The 18757-nt window shown below is 38.7% G+C and overlaps 1 protein-coding gene across 4 annotated transcripts in view; it reads right to left on the bottom strand.

The window, feature by feature from the left end:
* Positions 1–18757, bottom strand: part of adgrd1 (adhesion G protein-coupled receptor D1) — a 41798-nt gene that overhangs the window by 17524 nt on the left and 5517 nt on the right. For 3 of the 4 annotated variants that reach the window (XM_057832103.1, XM_057832107.1, XM_057832105.1), the window contains 10 exons: positions 17598–17720; positions 17308–17484; positions 16172–16429; positions 13742–13809; positions 12260–12409; positions 12125–12175; positions 11450–11573; positions 11132–11239; positions 8964–9039; positions 7912–8053 (listed from right to left, as the gene is read on the bottom strand). In XM_057832103.1, the coding sequence (XP_057688086.1) occupies positions 7912–8053; positions 8964–9039; positions 11132–11239; positions 11450–11573; positions 12125–12175; positions 12260–12409; positions 13742–13809; positions 16172–16429; positions 17308–17484; positions 17598–17720 (1277 nt within the window). The remainder of the gene's footprint in view (positions 1–7911; positions 8054–8963; positions 9040–11131; positions 11240–11449; positions 11574–12124; positions 12176–12259; positions 12410–13741; positions 13810–16171; positions 16430–17307; positions 17485–17597; positions 17721–18757) is intronic. The other variant, XM_057832104.1, reaches the window with a different exon arrangement.

The following is an 18757-nucleotide window of genomic DNA, read 5'->3' as shown; positions in this document are numbered from 1 at the left end:
ATTGCATGTTACTGTATGTGAGTTTAAATTAAACTCTCTTGGTTGCTTTGGAAACAGACATACGTTTATTTATTAACTCAAAATAAAACAATTGTATCTGCTTGCCATTGCTGTTAGACTGCACATCCAGCAGCAATTTACTTTCTATTCAACACAAAGAATCTCATTTAAAATGTCCCAAAGCTCCTACGGTATTCGTGTTGTGTCATATCTACGTCAAGTGTAATATCTACAATAATTACAGTTCAGTTTTTGGGAACAGTTACTCCTGTTCTAGTATTTGCTCATGTGGCCCATCATTGATCACACCTAAAATACAATCACACAATTTAATTTTGTCACAAATGATAATTTTGTAGCATAAATATGTGTAGGAGTTTAATAATTTGCGCAATGAAATGTTTGACGAAGCCAGCATTTAGGAAACATTTAGTCAGTAGATCTCAGTGTTATAACATAGTATTTTCGGTCAATGGTTGGATTTAAATCAACGTACAGTATATAGACTTTCGATCTGAGTGCATGCGGGGGGACACAGCCGGTCTCGAGTGAGGTCATGATGTCAGGGGACACGTAATATGATGTGCAGCTGTGGTTATGGCTCAGTCTATGAGGTGGATGATCAAAACAAGAAGTGTTGATAGGCACACGCAGGGTAAGTAAAATCTGGCAAAATACAACAAGGTCAGGAAGGAGTTTTTTGTGGTGCATAGTTTGGGGTGCATAGTCTCAATAACTATGTTCTTTCGGTACAAAATTTGGTCATGTCTTGAGGTTCGCAAGAACAAATTGGCACTTTTCCACAAATTCATTTTAATTCCCATGGGCTTTTATTAGGGCCCAGTGTAATTTTTCTTTGGTTCCTAGCCTGTCCAAACACATCGGCCTTTGTAAGTAGAGCCAGCCTTGGCCTAATCATTTGAGAAAAATGAACATATGTAATCATACAGCCTGATAAAAAGGCTTATATTGGTCACTGCTGACGAAATCTCAACACTAATTCCGTCTGGTTTTAGTCGACGTTTACAAAAAAAGTTTTTGTCTGGGAAATTAAAAATATTCCAAAAAAGAATAAATAAATAAATGTTTCCATCTAGTATTTCGAAATGCAAAAAAAGTCGTCCAAGAGTTTAAGAGGACGCTCGCCGTTATCATTAGGCTAAACGTTAATGCTATGCTAACGCTGGGAGTTATTTTTATTGTGCGATGATCACTCAGCACAGACTTTTAAAGGCTAAAGTAACATTGCATATTCTTTCGAAACTTTCGTTTCGTTTTCCACAAAATATTTTCATGATCGTCATTTTGATGAAAACAACACTGGTGGGTACAGTAACTAAAAGGAATCTATGCATTGATCCTCAGAGTCCAACTAAGGCCTTGTTCAGACTGGCAGCCAAGATCCGATTTTTGTACTTTGTCAACAGTCACAAAATACAAAGAAATAAACCACATACGGTAGGTAGTTTCATATCAGATATGGACAAGATGCTTCTCAGTCTAACAACTCAGATGAGTTTTGATTGTCTGTGATATCACTCGATGCTGGATGATGCTTTCGTTGACACAATTACCTATCAGACGTGTCAATAATGTGGCTAATTTCTACTTTTCCTCCCCGGTTCAGCTATTACCATTTGCCGTATTATGAAGTCACCAAACTAATGCTGTTTTACACGCTTGGATATTAACACAATCAAAATCTGTTTTTCATATCCTCTCATTTTTGACTCCTTTAACCCTTAGATGCATAAGTGGGTCAAAAATGACCCGGTGAGGTTGTTTTCTTGAAATTTCTTCGGATTGAAAAATTGTTATCAATTCATATTCCTCAAAAACGTTTTTGATATAATGCCATTCAAATTTTGGATGTTTTTGAACATTTTAAGAAATTGTTATTTTTGTATTACTACCCTAAGCTTCCACAAGTGGGTCAAAAATGACCCACATGCATTTTCTATGGAATCCAATAGGAATCTTTCATTCTTATTAACTTGGGCTGTCAGGAATAAATTCATTGTGGACCACACAGACTAGGTATGTAAAGGGTACCTCCCTTAAGAAGATTATTTTACACAGCAAGAGGTGATATGTGTACTGTAAGTATTATGTCCATATAGTATTTTGTTTGTGTCTTTCATGACTCTTTTTATTATTATTTATCAACAAATTAACCTACTTCATAACTAGCTAGCTAACTAAGGCTAGGTTCATACCGCAGGTCGTAATGCACAATTCCGATTTTTGTCATATCTGTATTTTTTTTGCGTGCCCGTCAGACTGCCTTTGTCCATTGAGCCTGTCCAAGTATCACACATGCGCTGTAATTCGCAGTCCGAGATGCGCTGAGCAAACTGGCCCGCATGCGCAGGAGCATTGGAGCAGAGAGAAAACCGAGCATTCTCAGACTTATCATCGACCTATTTTAATTTTTTATAACTTGTCAAGCCCGCTCCTTCCCCAAAATCCCCGTTCAAGCTAGGCGCTAATGCACAGCTGCACCGCAACCGTAGCGCCCTGTCTCTCTCGCTCTTTGCTGACGTTAATTAATGTATGAATTCCAATTTGGGGGACTTGACAGTTCAGACCGCAGCCATATTCTGGAAAAATGTGGCCCTGATGGGATTTTAACCACATACGAAAGTGACCTGGATCGAATTTGAAATGGGCCACTTTTATGCGACTTTTTCCGTTCAGTTGAGTCGGAAAAACAAAAAAATTGAATCCGTGCATTAAGACCTGCGGTATGAACCTAGCCTAAGTTAGCTAACACTACTGTATATATATAGTGTGTGTATTTATTTATACAGCTACATATTGATCTATTGAAAACACTACTCTTATGTTTCCTTAACCAAAATGTCATAATAAAAATAATAATAATACCTCAAACTTGTATAGCGCTTTTTTGGACACTCAAAGACGCTTTACATAACATAACACAAAGACAGAATTAAGAATTAAGAGTTGGGAATAGCTAGTTTGAATAGGTGGGTTTTAAGGAGTGATTTGAAGTTTTGTAATGAGTCCGAGTTCCTGATGGGTTTTGGGAGTGAGTTCCAGAATGAGGGAGCAGCAGCAGCGAAGGCTCGGTCCCCCAAGGTTCGGAGCTTAGTGCGAGTGATGGGTGTGAGGAGATTGGAGTTGGCAGAACGTAGGCGGCGGGAGGGACAGTGCTGTTGTAGAAGGTCAGTGAGGTAGGAAGGGGCCAGGTTATGGAGGGACTTGTAGGTGAGGAGGAGGAGTCATAGCTGCTAGATTTACGGCTGAAATGGTCCATCAGATGTTGGATGATGGAGAGGCAGTGACGGGGTTGGACTCAAGTGTCCGAAATTTCTGCTGATAAGGACCCAGACTATTGTCCAGGTGGCAGTGGTAGTTGTCCACCTGGAAATCCAACCGAACAGGATCAATCAGACTCATAAGATTCCACTTTTGTGTCCTTTGAAGAAGAAAGTGTCCAAATCATGGCCAACAGAATGAGTTGGTAGGGCTCTTACTAGAGAGAATTACATCCCACCAAGGGCAGAACACAGAGCCACAATATGCTCAGAAATCGGTCAGTGCTTCCACAAGCGCTTAGCACCGATGTCTCACTAAAAAGATGCATGGGTGCTCTTCATCATTGATGATAAAATACAAGGAAGGCTAAAGTCTATTGGTGTTGTTTTATTTTTTTTATTATTTTTTTTTTTCCCAAAAAAATGTTAATTGAATCATAAAGATATTTCAGGCATGAAATCATTCTTGTGTGGCCCTACATATATTTCAGCTTATCAATACAATTCTAAAAGCCTGTACTCACTTCTAACCAAACTCACTAAGCCCCCCGATCCACTCCCTCGTCACATATGTTCTGCTAATTCTTGTGAAGCCATCCTGACATTCTTCTGCATGAAAATCACTGACATTCACCAATCCCTGACTATCCACTGAGCTGCAGTTTCTGGGACCGATCCTGTTCCCTTTCATGTTCCTCTCATTAGCACCCTCTCCTCATTTACCCTTCCTTCAATCCCGGCTATCTCTGACATCATCACCAAATCCAAACCCACTACCTGTCACCTTGATCCTCTTCCCACTGCCCTCATCAAAACTTGTCTTCCCTCAATAGCCCCCCTCATCTCTACTATCATTCACTCTTCACTTACATCCGGGACAGTGTCATCCTCGACAGCACACTTTCCTTCCGGTCACATATCAACAGCATCACCAGATCAGCCTATTTCCACTTTCGCAGCATTTCTCGCCTCCTCCCTTCTCTCACCCGCCATACCGCTTCCACCCTGGTCTGTAAACTAATAATCTCCCGGCTCGATTATTGCAACTCACTGCTCTTCGGTCTCCCTAACAAGTCCCTCCAGAAACTGCAGCTCCTCCAGAACTCAGCAGCATGCCTCATCACTCGAACCCCCGCAACACACCACATCAACCCCATCCTCCGTCAACTTCACTGGCTTCCCGTCAAACGAAGAATCAACTACAAGATCCTCACCATCACCTTCAAAATACTCCATGGCCTGGCCCCTCACTACCTTTGGGATCTTCTCCGTCTAAACAATCCAACACTTCACTTCGCTCTACCACTATTCTTCCCCTCTCTGTCCCCCGTGTCCGCCTCTCCACCTTTGGTTCCAGAGCTTTTAGTCAGTGCGCCCCCCAGCTCTGGAACTCCCTACCCCCTGATCTTCGCAGCATATCTACCCTATCACTTTTCAAATCTAGACTGAAAACACACCTGTTCACTGTTTCTTACCCACCATAACCCCCAGCTCTGTTATATTTTTTCTTCTTTTTATTGTGCTTTTAATCTTTTATCCTTTTAATACCTTTTTATCGTACTGTGATTCCATGTCTCTTGTGAAGCATCTTTGTGTGTTTTGAAAAGCGCTCTAGAAATAAAATGTATTATTAATTATTATTATTATTATTATACTAATTAATATACAAGTGATTATTCTTCACCCAAATGGCATAAAAACACAATGGTTCTAATAACCCACTGATGGAAGAGTGTAGGGTCCAGTATCTTGTGAATCTAAGGGTTAATAATCTTAACTCATGAAGTCAGTAATTCAATTTATTTACTTCATACTAGTGCTTTGAGAAATGATAATACTGTCAGTGATTCGACTCAAGAATTAATGTTTAACTATGGAGCCCGATGCCTCTCACAGTCTCACTCCCCTTTTCCCACCTCTTCCACTCCACATCCACCCTAACAAGTGAGACAGCGCTAATAAATCTCTGACCTTGCCAGGTTCTAATCAACATTAAAGCTGAGTGGTGTGAGAAAGCATGTGGGCCTCCTGGAGCCTCGATAACATTTTCTCTGGGAACTCAACTTGGCCAGCCTAATGCCATGCAAAGCATGACCTCATTGCGTTGTTACAGTGATATCAATCAAGAGTGCATGGTCACCAACTACCCACTGCTGAATTCAGCGTAGCACCTGACACAAGGTTAGCGACAGCATCAGTCTATATTAAGTATTAGTCATGGCAATCTGATAAGGAAATCAGATGGCATTTGGGAGCAGAAGCTATACAGCAAACTGTAGTCATAGCAACCACAGGCGAAACGAAAGCTTGCACTGTACATGTCCTCTATGGACACACATTCAGTCTCCCAGCTAAGTTTTAATGAAGTCGCTGGGTGCTTAAACAAAGATGTCAAGCTGCAAATCACCAACTCTACACTGCTGTACTGGTGCTATGAGAGAATATCAGAGTTGGAATTAGTGCAGTGGTAGATTAGACGGCCTCTCATTTTTACTAAATCAAGTCAGTTAAACAGAGCCACATAGGAAAAACAACACTCTTGACAATTTCACGGCCAAAGTCACATGCCAAATTGCAGTTCAACTATTTAAATCACCTGATTATAGACAGACACATTTACTTTAGTATTTAAGTGGCAGAAAGTAAGCGATACCAGCTAAACTGAAAAGCTGAACCGTAATGCAAACATGTTATTCATCATTTGTTATCATTAAATAATCTGTCAGAGGTCAGTAGAATACAAAACCCCAAAAGAGGGTTGGCCATCCTTACCAGAAAAAACACAAGACATTAACTCTACTTCTATGGTGTGTGCTGAAACAAATAGTAAAATTGTCATGCTGATCATCCCACATACTGTAATTGCAGCATTAACATTTGTTCACCAGCTAAATTACTCTAAAGAAAGATGAATTGTTTCCATTTGAAATCAATGCCTGTAATATGGCAGGTTTGAATAGGATTCAATTGGAAGGGCTTAAAGCATGAAATTCTGTTAAAATAAGGCTTTCAAATGAATAAAAATGATTTGTCAGTAAAGCCTTACTGTTACATTCAAAAACTGACACTATGTCTACTACTCATTTTGAAGTCAATTTAAAAAACACCATTAACACGACACACATTATCCCGTATTACACAATTACATTACTATAAATGAAAGAGGAGATATTTAATGTCTACTTTCAAATAGACACGTGCCGATTACCGGTTTCATGGTATACCGTGGTATGAAAACGTCACCGTTTCAAAACCGCAAAAATTTTCCGTCCTATCGTCCCGGCAGTATTAGCTATTTTTTATGTCCCAAAAATGCAGGGAGAAAATCCCTTGCTTGCAGCTACAAGGCTCAACATTCCCCCACCGGTTGTTGCTCAGTGTCAGTGAGTCAGCAGTGCTACACGATGGCTGGAGGAGGTGAAACTCCTGAACTTTTCCCACATCGAAGAAAACGAAATCGCTAGTATGGGAATTCTTAGGCAACAGAAAAGTTACAGACGGCCGCGGCTTAGAGGAGGAGGTCCAACCGATATGTAAAACATGTTTGCGGAGGGTGGCTGCCAAGGAGGCAATACCTACATTATGATTCGCATTTGTACAAAATTAAAGGTTAGTAAACAATGTCATGAACGTTTCTCACCAGCTACGAGAGTTAATTCCAGCGTGTGTAGTGTGTCTAGCGGTTGTAAAACGTGGTGTTTTTTTCTCTCTGCCAACTGTGTTGAGAAAGAGAGTGTGTGTATAATGTAAACATGGTACGAGTCATACACACGTGCTTTTTATGGAAAATAATTACATTATTTTTGTTCTGATGATAATAATGTTGAGCTGTGGCTCAAAAGGACTGCATTTATTTTAATCTTATTTAGAATATTTGTTATTTTTTTGTTAGTTTTTGAAATTTATTTGAACTTAACATTGTACTTAGGTTCCAATTTGCTAATATGTTTTGAAAAATAAAAATCTTGTTCATTGGAATTTTTTTTTTTTTTCTTAAACCAGATATCGCAAAGTAATACATTTCAGAGCTGTAATTTGCAATACCGTGATACTGTGAAACCGTGATATTTTGACTTAAGTTTATCATACCGTTAGAATCTCATACTGGCACAGGCCTACTTTCAAAGTGGATTGAAGACATACACAATCACTGTGTGCTCGACGTCACTCATCTCAGCCAACAAGCTAAGTTTGACAGTACGCCAAAAACTACAGAGTCCGTTCGCAAATAAAATACTGTACACCCGTCCAAAAAGACTGGACGAAGGTTGCCAGGAGAAACTTGCACATTAGAAAAATTACTTTTCATAATGAGTCAAGCCGCCTACTGCGGGAAAAATGAATACGACTGGTGGAAATTATCACAGGTTTTGCTCATTACGCTGGTGAGTGTGCACTGTCACAGTTGTCAGTGGCTGACACTCATCTTGCACAAGGCCACACCATCTCCTGCGACCATAGCCCTTTGATAAGGTGGGAGTCTCACACCCTCACCGTGTCTGCCAAACTGGAAAAACCTACACATTGCATTTTCCCAGTATGACTGACTCATTCACAGTTAAGTGAACATCAAGACATGAGTCAACAACAAGGAAATTTAGACCGTTGGAGTTTTACATTAGAGTCTCACCAGTGTGTGGGTAAGAACGATCTTGATGAGAGGAGCACCAGAGAGGTTGACTGACAGGGCTGGTGATGGCTCTACGTTCAGTGAAATTAATGAGCTGGCAACCTGGATTTTATGATCCTTGAAATTAGCAGCTTCATTAATCCTGGGGAAAAAAATAGAAAAGTATGAGGAAAGTGCAATACATTCACAAGGCAAAGAAATTGATCAAATAGGTTAGATTGAAGAGAATCATTGGTGGATGACCGGACATTTAAACCACCATCCATTGAAATGGACAGTGTGAATTTAATAATGTTGTGATAATTATTACTTATACTTTAAGTGTATCCTGCATGTACGTGAAAAAATGCTAAACAAAACAATCAGCTCAAATGAAACTGTTGGCATTGTTGGGTGAAAATGTCATGGCATTATCAAAATTGACGCAAGCATTTTTGGGCCTCTGTGAAAACTCAGCTCCTGCCACACACATAACATTTCCACATATTAAACCGAACAGTGGGATGGACTAATCAAAAAGACAATTTTGAATCTAATGTTTCCTAATTACTGGGCTTAATTAATCAGTGCTTAATTATTGTTGTCCGGTAAACAGATCTTTTCAAAAAAAATTTCACATGAATCGAAACTATTGGTCACTTCCATTGTGTGTGGCATGTTTTTTTCAAATTACTGACAAATATAAAGAGTACACAATGGAAATAAATAAATTTAGTGAGAATGTTCGGGAAAAAAATGGACACTTGAACATTAAAATGGCACATACATTAAAAATGAAACGCCCCCCGCTAGTGTCCGGGGTGAGACGAGCTTTAGATCAGTGTAATGGAGCTGTAGTGCTAATAGCAGGGTGTATCAGTCAGTGGAGCTTGAGTGGTGAGATTGAAGATAGAAGAGGGGCAAGATAAGACTCCGACTCCAGGAATTGGCTGTTCAGGAAACACGGGCGCCTTAGCATCAGTGTACAGGAAGTACAAAGCTAGAAGCTTGACTGGCCAGAATAATCGGCACAAACATTAGTGTTGCTTGAACAAATTCATATGACATTTTACCTGGTCTTGACAGGGCTGATTTCTTTGTAGTAGCTGTGCATGTTGTGGTAAAAGAGGCCGACGATGGTGGTTTGAGCTAATGAGAAAATAAAAGGGCACAGTGAAGTGTATCAGAGGGAGAATTTAAAGAAGTGCTGCTAAAATGCTCATGAAGAAGAGAAGTTAATTAACACTTCCTTGCCGCCGTGTGCTGACACTGGCCTCCAAATAGAACATTTGAATATTTGCACGGTGGTGAAAGGGAGAGTTCTGTAAGGCAAATCTTACGAAACCTGAACATGACTTTTCCAGTCGAGCTGGGGGTCGACTTGCCCTTCCCTAATCTGACATATCATCCACAATGGTCCCACTTTAAAGCTGTAACATAAACAATGGAACTACAGGAAGTCCTTAATTTTCCTTTTCCTCTTTTCAAAGGCTTTTAACCTCGTTTCGCATACTTTTGTTCACATTAAATCCATGTCCAACGTACAGTATTTCCTGAAGATTAAAAATCATGCTCTCAATCAGAGGTGTCAAGCGCATCTTTGTTGTGGTCCACATCGGAGTAAATATTGTATTTCTATATATTTTTGTATTATGTATATGGCGGAAAACAGAAAAGGCTGAAAAAGCTGTTTCTGCTCGTGCACTCCTCTTTAAAATAAACTGCTGTATTTTAAGCCAAAAGAACTGTTGTGTTTAATAGAACAATGTCTATATATTGCCATAAAAGTTTCATGGTGCATTAAGCCCCCGAGCTATTTTTAATTTGTTTGTTTTACCCTGGAGCCCCCTGTTTACAGACACCGCGCAACCGCTTTTATTTCAACCCAGCCATAAAAAGAAGGTAAATGTCTATCATTTTTTTGTATCATTTTTAATTGATGCCTAATATATAGTTTAGAAAAAAAGTTTATAAAATTATTATTTTAAACTCAAATTACGTCACAATGGAAAAAAAAGTGTCTGTAAATAGGTCACGGATAGCTACCTCATAACTACCGCTTAATTGTATTTATTTATTTTTGTTACTGTCGCATTTTCCCCAATATTTTAGATCATAAATAATCCATCCAAACAAAGAAAAATTGAAAAAAAAAAAACTTTAAAAGTGTAAATATTTGAAAAAGAAAATTACGACCACTCGTTGATGTCTGCGATTTCTGCATTGCGACCCTTGTTATAATACCGTGTTTCACCCAGAAAATCCCCCCAAAGTACGGCTGTGGCCATTCACAGCTGTGTCTTGACACTCGGTGAGACATACTACACGGAGTTTTTGGATCGAAACAAGGTAAGTACGCGACAATATCTCGTTAAAAATCATGGTGTCTTTAGTTATGCTCTCTCCTGCTCCCACCTCAAGTTGGGGTTTAGGGGTATTAAAAAAAAAAAAAAAATTGACTGCCTTCCTGTTCAAAAAAATTCTTCCCCCAGAAAATTGAGATTTTAAGTTTTCCAATGATGTATCACACATGCATATAGGACAATTTTGAAATTTGGCCAAATTGGGGGTCTCAGAGCGCAGAGCGAAGTCACCTGAGTGTTTTCCGCCATATATATACATATAGGCCTATATATATATACAAACACACACACACACATTATATAAATATACAGTATGTTTAAAAAAAGGGGGAAACAGTAAAAACAACTCTATTTCTGTAGTCCTCAATCACTACAGACTACAGAAATTTTATTTGAGTTTTAAATTTAGCAAAAAACATGAAATTGGGGCAAATATTTCGTTTCACGGGCCACACAAAAGGATATGGTTGGCCAGATCTGGCCCCCTGGCAGTATTTTTGACACCTATGCTGTAGGTCAACAAAATTTGTGCCGTGACCAAGTGGCGGCAGGTAAAAATGACCTGCACATAAAGTCCAGCATGCTTAAATGCACACTGTAATAGCTGTTCTAAATTTCCCAGTCTTTTTAATGACGGAGGGAAGAGGGAGATTGTCACTCTGAATAAAAGCATAATCACTCGCCTTAAAGTCAGAGCTGAAGTTCTACAGTGTACCGTAAAGTCAAACAAAGGCAGTCCTTGACACGCCAAGCGATAGCATGTCATTAGTTTTAAATCTTACCAACGTAATTTAGAGGCAAAAAACATCAGCCGAGCACTTCACACATTCTAGACATAACCTCAAGAAGCTGTGACTTTTATATAAAAAATCACTTACATTGCATGGTGAAAGCCTCTCCGGGAACAGAAATGTAGCTCTTTCCCTGTGTGGGGAAGCGGTAATGTGGCAAATTGTAGTTCTGGGGCAATTTCATCAAAGAATAATCTGTGGAGCAACAACGACAAAATGATGACATACAAAACACAATAAGACTCACACTGGTGAAAAGTGATATGTTTTTTTGACCTGCCTTAGTTTGTTGAATAAAAAAATCAATGATGTCAGCTTTATGCACCATGTACCTTTGTCTTAACTGTCTTACCACACAAACTACAAACAGTGAGTCACTTTTTGGACGGTTCACATGGTACAGACCTGCAACAAATGATGTTCCTCCCAGGGAGATGAGAGAGTTGGGGCTGGGCTCCAAGTTAGCTACCATGTGGTCCATTACTCGATCCACGGTTTCGATCAAGCCGCTGACCACAGGACCGGACTGCTGCAGCACGTAAACTTGCATCATTTTACACACTCTAAACAAATACTAATTAGCTTGTAGCCTGAAATCTTGGAAAAGTTGAAAAGTCTTCATGGATTTAGGGGAAAAAATGTCAATAGCGATTGGTGTGGGCTGATATCCTTAGATGATTGCAAACAATTTTTACAGTGAGTGCACTTTTGGTACTCAACATGAACATTTCTTTAACTGAAATTGTTAAATCTTCATAGACATTGTGAATCCACAGCATTTTTTTTTTTGATGAAAATAACCCAGTGAAATATCCCGTTGCACATAAACTGACCAGAGAAGGTAAGGCAATTCATTGTAGGCTATCTTTTGCAATCTCTTATGTGAACATCTGTTTCAGTTTGCAAAAACCAAAACAAGCACATTTATTTTGGAGACTCAGTGTTCTGAAACCACACACTTTCATCTGACACTATTATGTCTGGATATGAAACCAAGTTTGAGCATATGAAGCCCATTTCTATATAACAACTATGTGGCAGTATTTTATACAAATAACTGTAAAGTGTGAACTCATTTACCTCTGGTAATCCAGGAGAGGACAGCACTTCTTCCACATTTTTGAGGAAAGCCTTGGTACAAAGAAATTATTGGTCTTAAATAACATTGTTTGTTCGTGGTTGGACAAATTGCATTGCGTTGGACTGTTTTGAAACCTGTGTCAGGTTAGTGGCTGTGTTGTGGGGAATGGTCCTATTGGGTAGAACCTTCAGAATGCCCAAAACTGGCATAGACTCCGGACCCTGGGAGCCTGGGACCTCCTCAAGCACACTCTTGACAACAGGAGGACTCACTTCGATGGCTCTCTGAGGAAACAACCAAGACCACATTCACTACCACCGAGCTGTTACCAGGGAGTTCCACAGAATTCACACAGAATGTGTAACGCAATAGGTTCTCCTAGGTTTGGGGACCAGCAATTTAAGAAAAACATCCTTGCAGCCTAAGAACAAAACTTCCTTTTAGTCATGTAAAGATTTTGCCTATTTCTAACTCATTTTATCAAGTCAGTATTGTGAATTTGATCAAATGCGTCGAATTCATTTGCATGAACAAGTTTGTAGGCTACTCTTACATTTCTGAGAAAGATTAACTTGAATTGATAAATTCTGTGAATTTAAGAGCGCGCTGGAAACCGGGCAGTCAGCCAGGGTTTTTAAACTTTTTAGCTCAGTTGTATGTGTGCTCCACTGCCACTGTGGCTGCCTTATTTGTATTGAGTCCAGGTGACTTAACATGGCAAGTTCAAACTACTTAACTGAATTCCAATTTACTTGAAATATACTTTTAACTATCATTTTATTTTTTATTTGTTAGTTTTCAATGAAAATGTGAAAATTCGATTCAAATTGGTTAACTTGGCTGACTGATAGAATCATGAAATCTTTTTACAGAAAGTCCCGAAGGAGAATGTTTGGCCATCAATTAGTGAGCTCAACGTAAAATGCACTTGGGATCTGCAAAAGGACAACGATCCAAAACGCGAGCAAATCAACTTCTGAATGGTTTTAAACCAACAAAATAAAAGTTTTTCAGTTGCTTAGTCAAACTCTGTACTTTAATCTGACATTCTGCAACATGGAATTAAAATGTTGTCCATGCTTGCAAAACCATTAGTGATGCTGAAATATAACTATTCTGCAAGGAAGAATTTTTCAACATTATGGCTTTCGTACAAAATACACAATGATGTGAAAGACTCATTGCCAAGTATAGAAAAACACGTTTCTGCTGAGGGTGGACATGCATACAGTAGCTAATGTCAAATGATGCAATTTAATAGGCTTAAAAACTGCCTTTTGTTTCTGCTTTAATTATTACCGTATCTTCGTCTGATATATTGTTTTTGGTTTATCTTAAACATTAAAGTGGAAAACTATTAAAAAAGAATCAAAGAATTTCAGATTAGGGCTATACTTTTTCATGGCAATGTACATTGAGTGACAGTTAAAAAGCTTTGCAAAAAGGAGAAGAAATTTAGCAGCCAGAGCCATGACCTAAATACATGAGGTTATTTTTGGGCATTTCTGAGTTTAACTCATGACTCATCGATCACTGTGTAAATGATCTTATTACAAAATACCACTGGAATGTAGCTCTGATGCCAAACCCCATGAAGTGGCACATAATAAACTTACCACAGTTGTCGTAGAGAGAGGCAGTTCTTTGTAAACACCTGGTGTTGTAGCATATTCTATAGCATGACCTACAGAATTCAACACATCGAAAGTCATCATCACATTCATTTGTATTTCAGCTTTTCTAAATCTGACTAGACTACCGACGTCATGCATCAGAAAGACTGGCATATACTTGGTCATAAAAATTAATGTGACTTTTCACTCACAACTATAAAATATTCTGACACGTGCCTCTTTGCAAACATGGGGCACATTTTATGTCTTGTTGAGTTTTAATAAAAACAGCTTGCCGCGAATGCCTAAATATGGATGCACTTATTAGTCTGGATCGTTTCTGCAAGTTCTCCTTTGTTTCAATGTAAGATTTATACAGTTTGTGTGCTCAGGGGAAGTATAATACTGTTCTGAAATAGATGTCAGACTCTTTGAATAATAATATGTGGACTATATCAGGTTTTTACAAAAACTGTACTTAAAGGCTACAGTTCACACATTGGGCTTAAGCCAATGTTGAGCTCCTTCCATTGTCTATGTTGATGTACTGCTATAATGCTATACGTAATTGTATAGTTGTAAATGTAACCTTAGCAAATCATCGCGGACACCCGTAATTTCTCCAGTCTGATTCAAGCCAAGTTTATATCATGTATCAAGAGCCGCCCTGCTGTGTTATAAAAATAAAATGAAATGACCTTCATTTGTGCACCCCCCTTACCTAAGCACTTATAAAGTAACACTTATAAGGCAAAACTATGCACTCTGTCTTGAACATGACAGTAACAGCTATTGGCTGAGAAGTGGGATGTGGAGTTTTTCCGATTTTGCGATTTACACCATAACCATTGGTTTAGAATAAAGAAATAAATATACTGTATGACTTCAGACCCGGTTCATCTTAAAAGGTTCGACAAAATATTCCATTTACAATTGATGGGACTCAAAATTATTAGGTGAGTTACCGTAATTTTGACCGTAAGTCTCAGAAGTCAGATTACAGGCCATGTGAAATAAGGAATGTATTTATTTATTTATTTATTTATTTATTTATGGCGGAAAACACAGACAAGACTGAAAAAGCAGTTTCTGCTCTTGCACCTCTCTTTAAAATAAACTGCTGTATTTTAAGCCAAAAGAACTGTTGTGTTTGATAGAACAATATGTACAGTATATATGCTGCAAAAGCAGTTTCATGGCGCATTAAGCCCCAGAACTATTTTTAATTTGTCCATTTTACCCTGGAAAACCGAGTTTACAGACGTCACGCAACTGCTTTTGTTTCAACCCAGCCATAAAAAGAAGGTAAGTAATTATATTTCTTATTTAAAATGTCTGTCATTTTTAGCTTAGAATCATTAATTGATGTCTAATATTAAAAAAAAAAAAAAAAAAAAAAAAAAAAAGACTTTAGAAAATTATTCACACGCATATTTTAAACTTTTTAACAAATTACGTCACAATGAATAAAAATGGTGTCTGTAAATAAGTCACGGATATCTACCTCATAACTATGGCTTAATTATACATTTTTTTGTTACTGTTGCATTTTCCCCGATATGTTAGATGATAAATAAATGATCCAAACAAAAAAAAATTGAAAAAAAAAAAAAACATTTAAAAGGGTAAATATATTACAAAGAACATCTCGACCACTCCTTGATGTCTGCGATTTCTGTTGTTATATTACCATGTTTCACCCATAAAATCCCCCCAAAATCCGGCTGTGGCCATTCACATCTGTGTCTTTACACTCGATGATACATGAAACAAAGTAAGTATCCGATAATATCTCGTTAAAATCATGACGTCTTTAATCCTGCTCTCGCATGCTCTCACCTCCAGTTAGGGTTCTGCAGTTAATTAAAAAAAAAAATTTTTTTTCAAAATGCCCCCCTGTTCAAAAATTTTCTTCCTCCAGAAAATTGAGATTTTAAGCTTTCCAATGATATATCACACATGCATATAGGACAATTTTGAAATGTGGCCAAACTGGGGGTCTATGAGCGGAACTTCAAGTCACCTGAGTGTTTTCCGCCTTATTTATTTATTACCAATATTTATTGGTATGAGAAAACTTTGGATGTTTATAAGTAAGGGTTTGCAACACCCGCCTCTCACATCAGTGCTAAAGATGTGACGACTATTTCCTGCTCTGTGTCAAGGTCCTATTTCTAAGAATGATCCCCAAAACAACATTTATTTGAAGTTTGGGTGCTTACTTACAAATTTGTTTTAGTTTTGAATCATTTAGTTACCCAGTGGAATAGTAAATCTATTTTAATCGATAAGCCAAAAATGCTGAAGTAATTTTCCTGATTAGCATCAATAAAGTCTGTGATGTAGTATTTAAAAATGACTTTAGTATACCAAACAAGAATGATTAAACACTGCACATAAAACTCCAAGAATTCCCTTGGCATTTGTTCTTACCTATAGCAGCACTGTAGTACTGAAAGATCTCAGTGGGCAGGAGAGCTCTTTCCCAGATGACAAACTCATCAAAGGCCCCCGTCACATAGTGGCCATACGTTCTATCATTGCCAGTTCCAATGACAAGATCCGGGAAAGGGTCACCGTAATTTTCGGAAACACTGCCATTTTCGTCTCCAGCAGTGAAGGTGCCATTTATGTAAACCTTTAGACCTGCTGTCTTTTTCCAGGTAAAGAGAATGTGAGTCCAATAAGGTCCTGAAGGCCAAAAGAACACAAAGTGACTTTATCAGAGCGAACAACTTCAATTTTGAGGAGTCCCAAGAGAGTACACAATTATTCATTAAATTAGCAAGTGACAGACACTCAAATGTCACACTTTGTACTGCAAACCTAATGGACAACGGTATCATCAGCGGAAACCACTAGCTCTCTGAGAATCGTTTCAAATCAAACCATATCTAATAAGCCTTTGAGGTAAAAACTGAAACATGTGCATCATGAGCCAAGACATTATTTGCATTGAAATTGTTACCTTGAAAAAAAAATTATATGCTGTGACATTTGAATCTTAACAATGTCTGTCACAGGACACCGGAAGGCTTTTATCTACTCTCAATCCTTTTCCCCTAAGACACCCTTCCCTGAAAGGTTCGCGTCATACTGGATGACAACCAGATGAACACTGATCCGCCGTAACCCGAAACATAATTCAACACTGAATCATGATTGCAATGGTGCATAAAACAAAAGCAAAAAATGAATATCAGTGAGAACAAACCTTTTCAAATACTTTCTCAGGGTATTGAAATGATCGCAACTGGACTTTGCTGGATGTCTTGGAAGATGTTTTGCCTCTCATCCGAGCAGGCGTCATCAGTTCATGTAACAACGCGTAGTTAGGACTGCGCTAACCTAAAACTAAATGTCTGTGTTATTTTATCCTTCTCTTGCCTAAACCAGTTTCGGAATCAGATCCCAGACACACTTTTAAAACAAAATGCTGTGGTCATAATTGAATTCATGTGTCTGAACTTTATTTTTTCACATTTGCAGTTTAAAACTGGGCCACGCAGTGTTGTGATGCAAGATTTTTAATATTTGGGATAGATGATGTATTTACGAATTTGTGGTACCTGGAACCTTGATATTGACTTTCCATCTGTGGTTGTTGCCCCGAGTGTAAAACTCCACATATCCTCCATGAGGGTTGGTGTAGACAGAGAAGCCATTAGAGATGACTTTACCTCCAGATGCTACGGCAAAACGAGATTCCGCTTCATGGTTCTTCCAAAAAAAGGAGAAGGTAATCCCTGTGTAATTGTAAAAATAAAGATATGACCCAAGAAATGTCTCATTAGTTATATGATTTGATAGACTTTACTCCCTTTCCCTCACACGTTTTACCATTTAGTTTAGTACCTACCATCAGGGCCACATAACGTAGGGTCACTAATACAAGAGTTCTGGTAGCTTCCAAAGTGCAGAAAAGTACCACCCTTGTCACCATCCAAGTAGATGCCATTATTGACCATGCCTTCAACAATATCTACAGCACAAATCAAGAATGGACTTTAGGATTTAGACATAGTAATGAGAAATGAGACAGTCTGTAACCTATGTGACTAAGATCTATCCTTACAACACAATGAAACATATGGCATTTCCCGTTTAGTAACTTTTATGCAGTTATGTACCCTTTTATTCCGGGATGTTAAATATACTTCAGCAATATAGCATCCTTACAACTATTACCACATTACTTGTACTATACAGTGTATCACAAAAGTGAGTAGATCCCTCGCATTTCGGCAGATATTTAAGTGTATCTTTTCATTGGACAACAATGACAAAATGACACTTTGACACAATGAAAAGTAGTCTGTGTGCAGCTTATGTAATAGAGTTAATTTATTTCCCCTTCAAAATAACTCAAAATATAGCCATTAATATTTAAACCGTGGCAGCAAAAGTGACCGCATGGGAGCTACGTACATCCCTATATGTCCAAATTGAGTACTGCTTGTCATTTTCCCTCCAAAATGTCATGTGACTCGTTACAGGAGTGCTGTCATTATTGCTGCAGAGATTGAAGAGGTGGGGGGTCAGCCTGTTAGTGCTCAGACCATACGCCATACTCTTCATCAAATTGGTGTGCATGGCTGTCACCCCAGGAGGAAGCCTCTTCTGAAGACGGTACACAAGAAAGCCCGCAAACAGTTTGCTGAAGACATGTCAAAAAAGCACATGGATTACTGGAAACATGTCCTATGGTCTGACGAGACGAAGATTAATTGTTTTGGCTCCGATGGTCTCAAGCATGTGTGGCGGCGACCAGGTGAGGAGTACAAAGGTAAGTGTATCATGCCTACAGTCAAGCATTATGGTGGGAATGACCCCCCCCCCCCCCCCCCCCCACCTCTTCAATCTCTGCAGCAATGCTGACAGCACTCCATTAACGAGTCACATGAGATTTTGGAGGGAAAATGACAAGCAGTACTCAATTTGGACATTTAGGGATGTACAAAGTATGCAGTTCCCATGCGGTGTACTCACTTTTGTTGCCAGGGGCTTGGATATTAATTG

Source organism: Corythoichthys intestinalis, chromosome 3 (genome assembly GCF_030265065.1).
Source record: "Corythoichthys intestinalis isolate RoL2023-P3 chromosome 3, ASM3026506v1, whole genome shotgun sequence".
In the NCBI taxonomy this organism is placed as follows: Eukaryota; Metazoa; Chordata; class Actinopteri; order Syngnathiformes; family Syngnathidae; genus Corythoichthys; species Corythoichthys intestinalis.
This window is presented reverse-complemented; position numbering and strand designations above follow the sequence as displayed.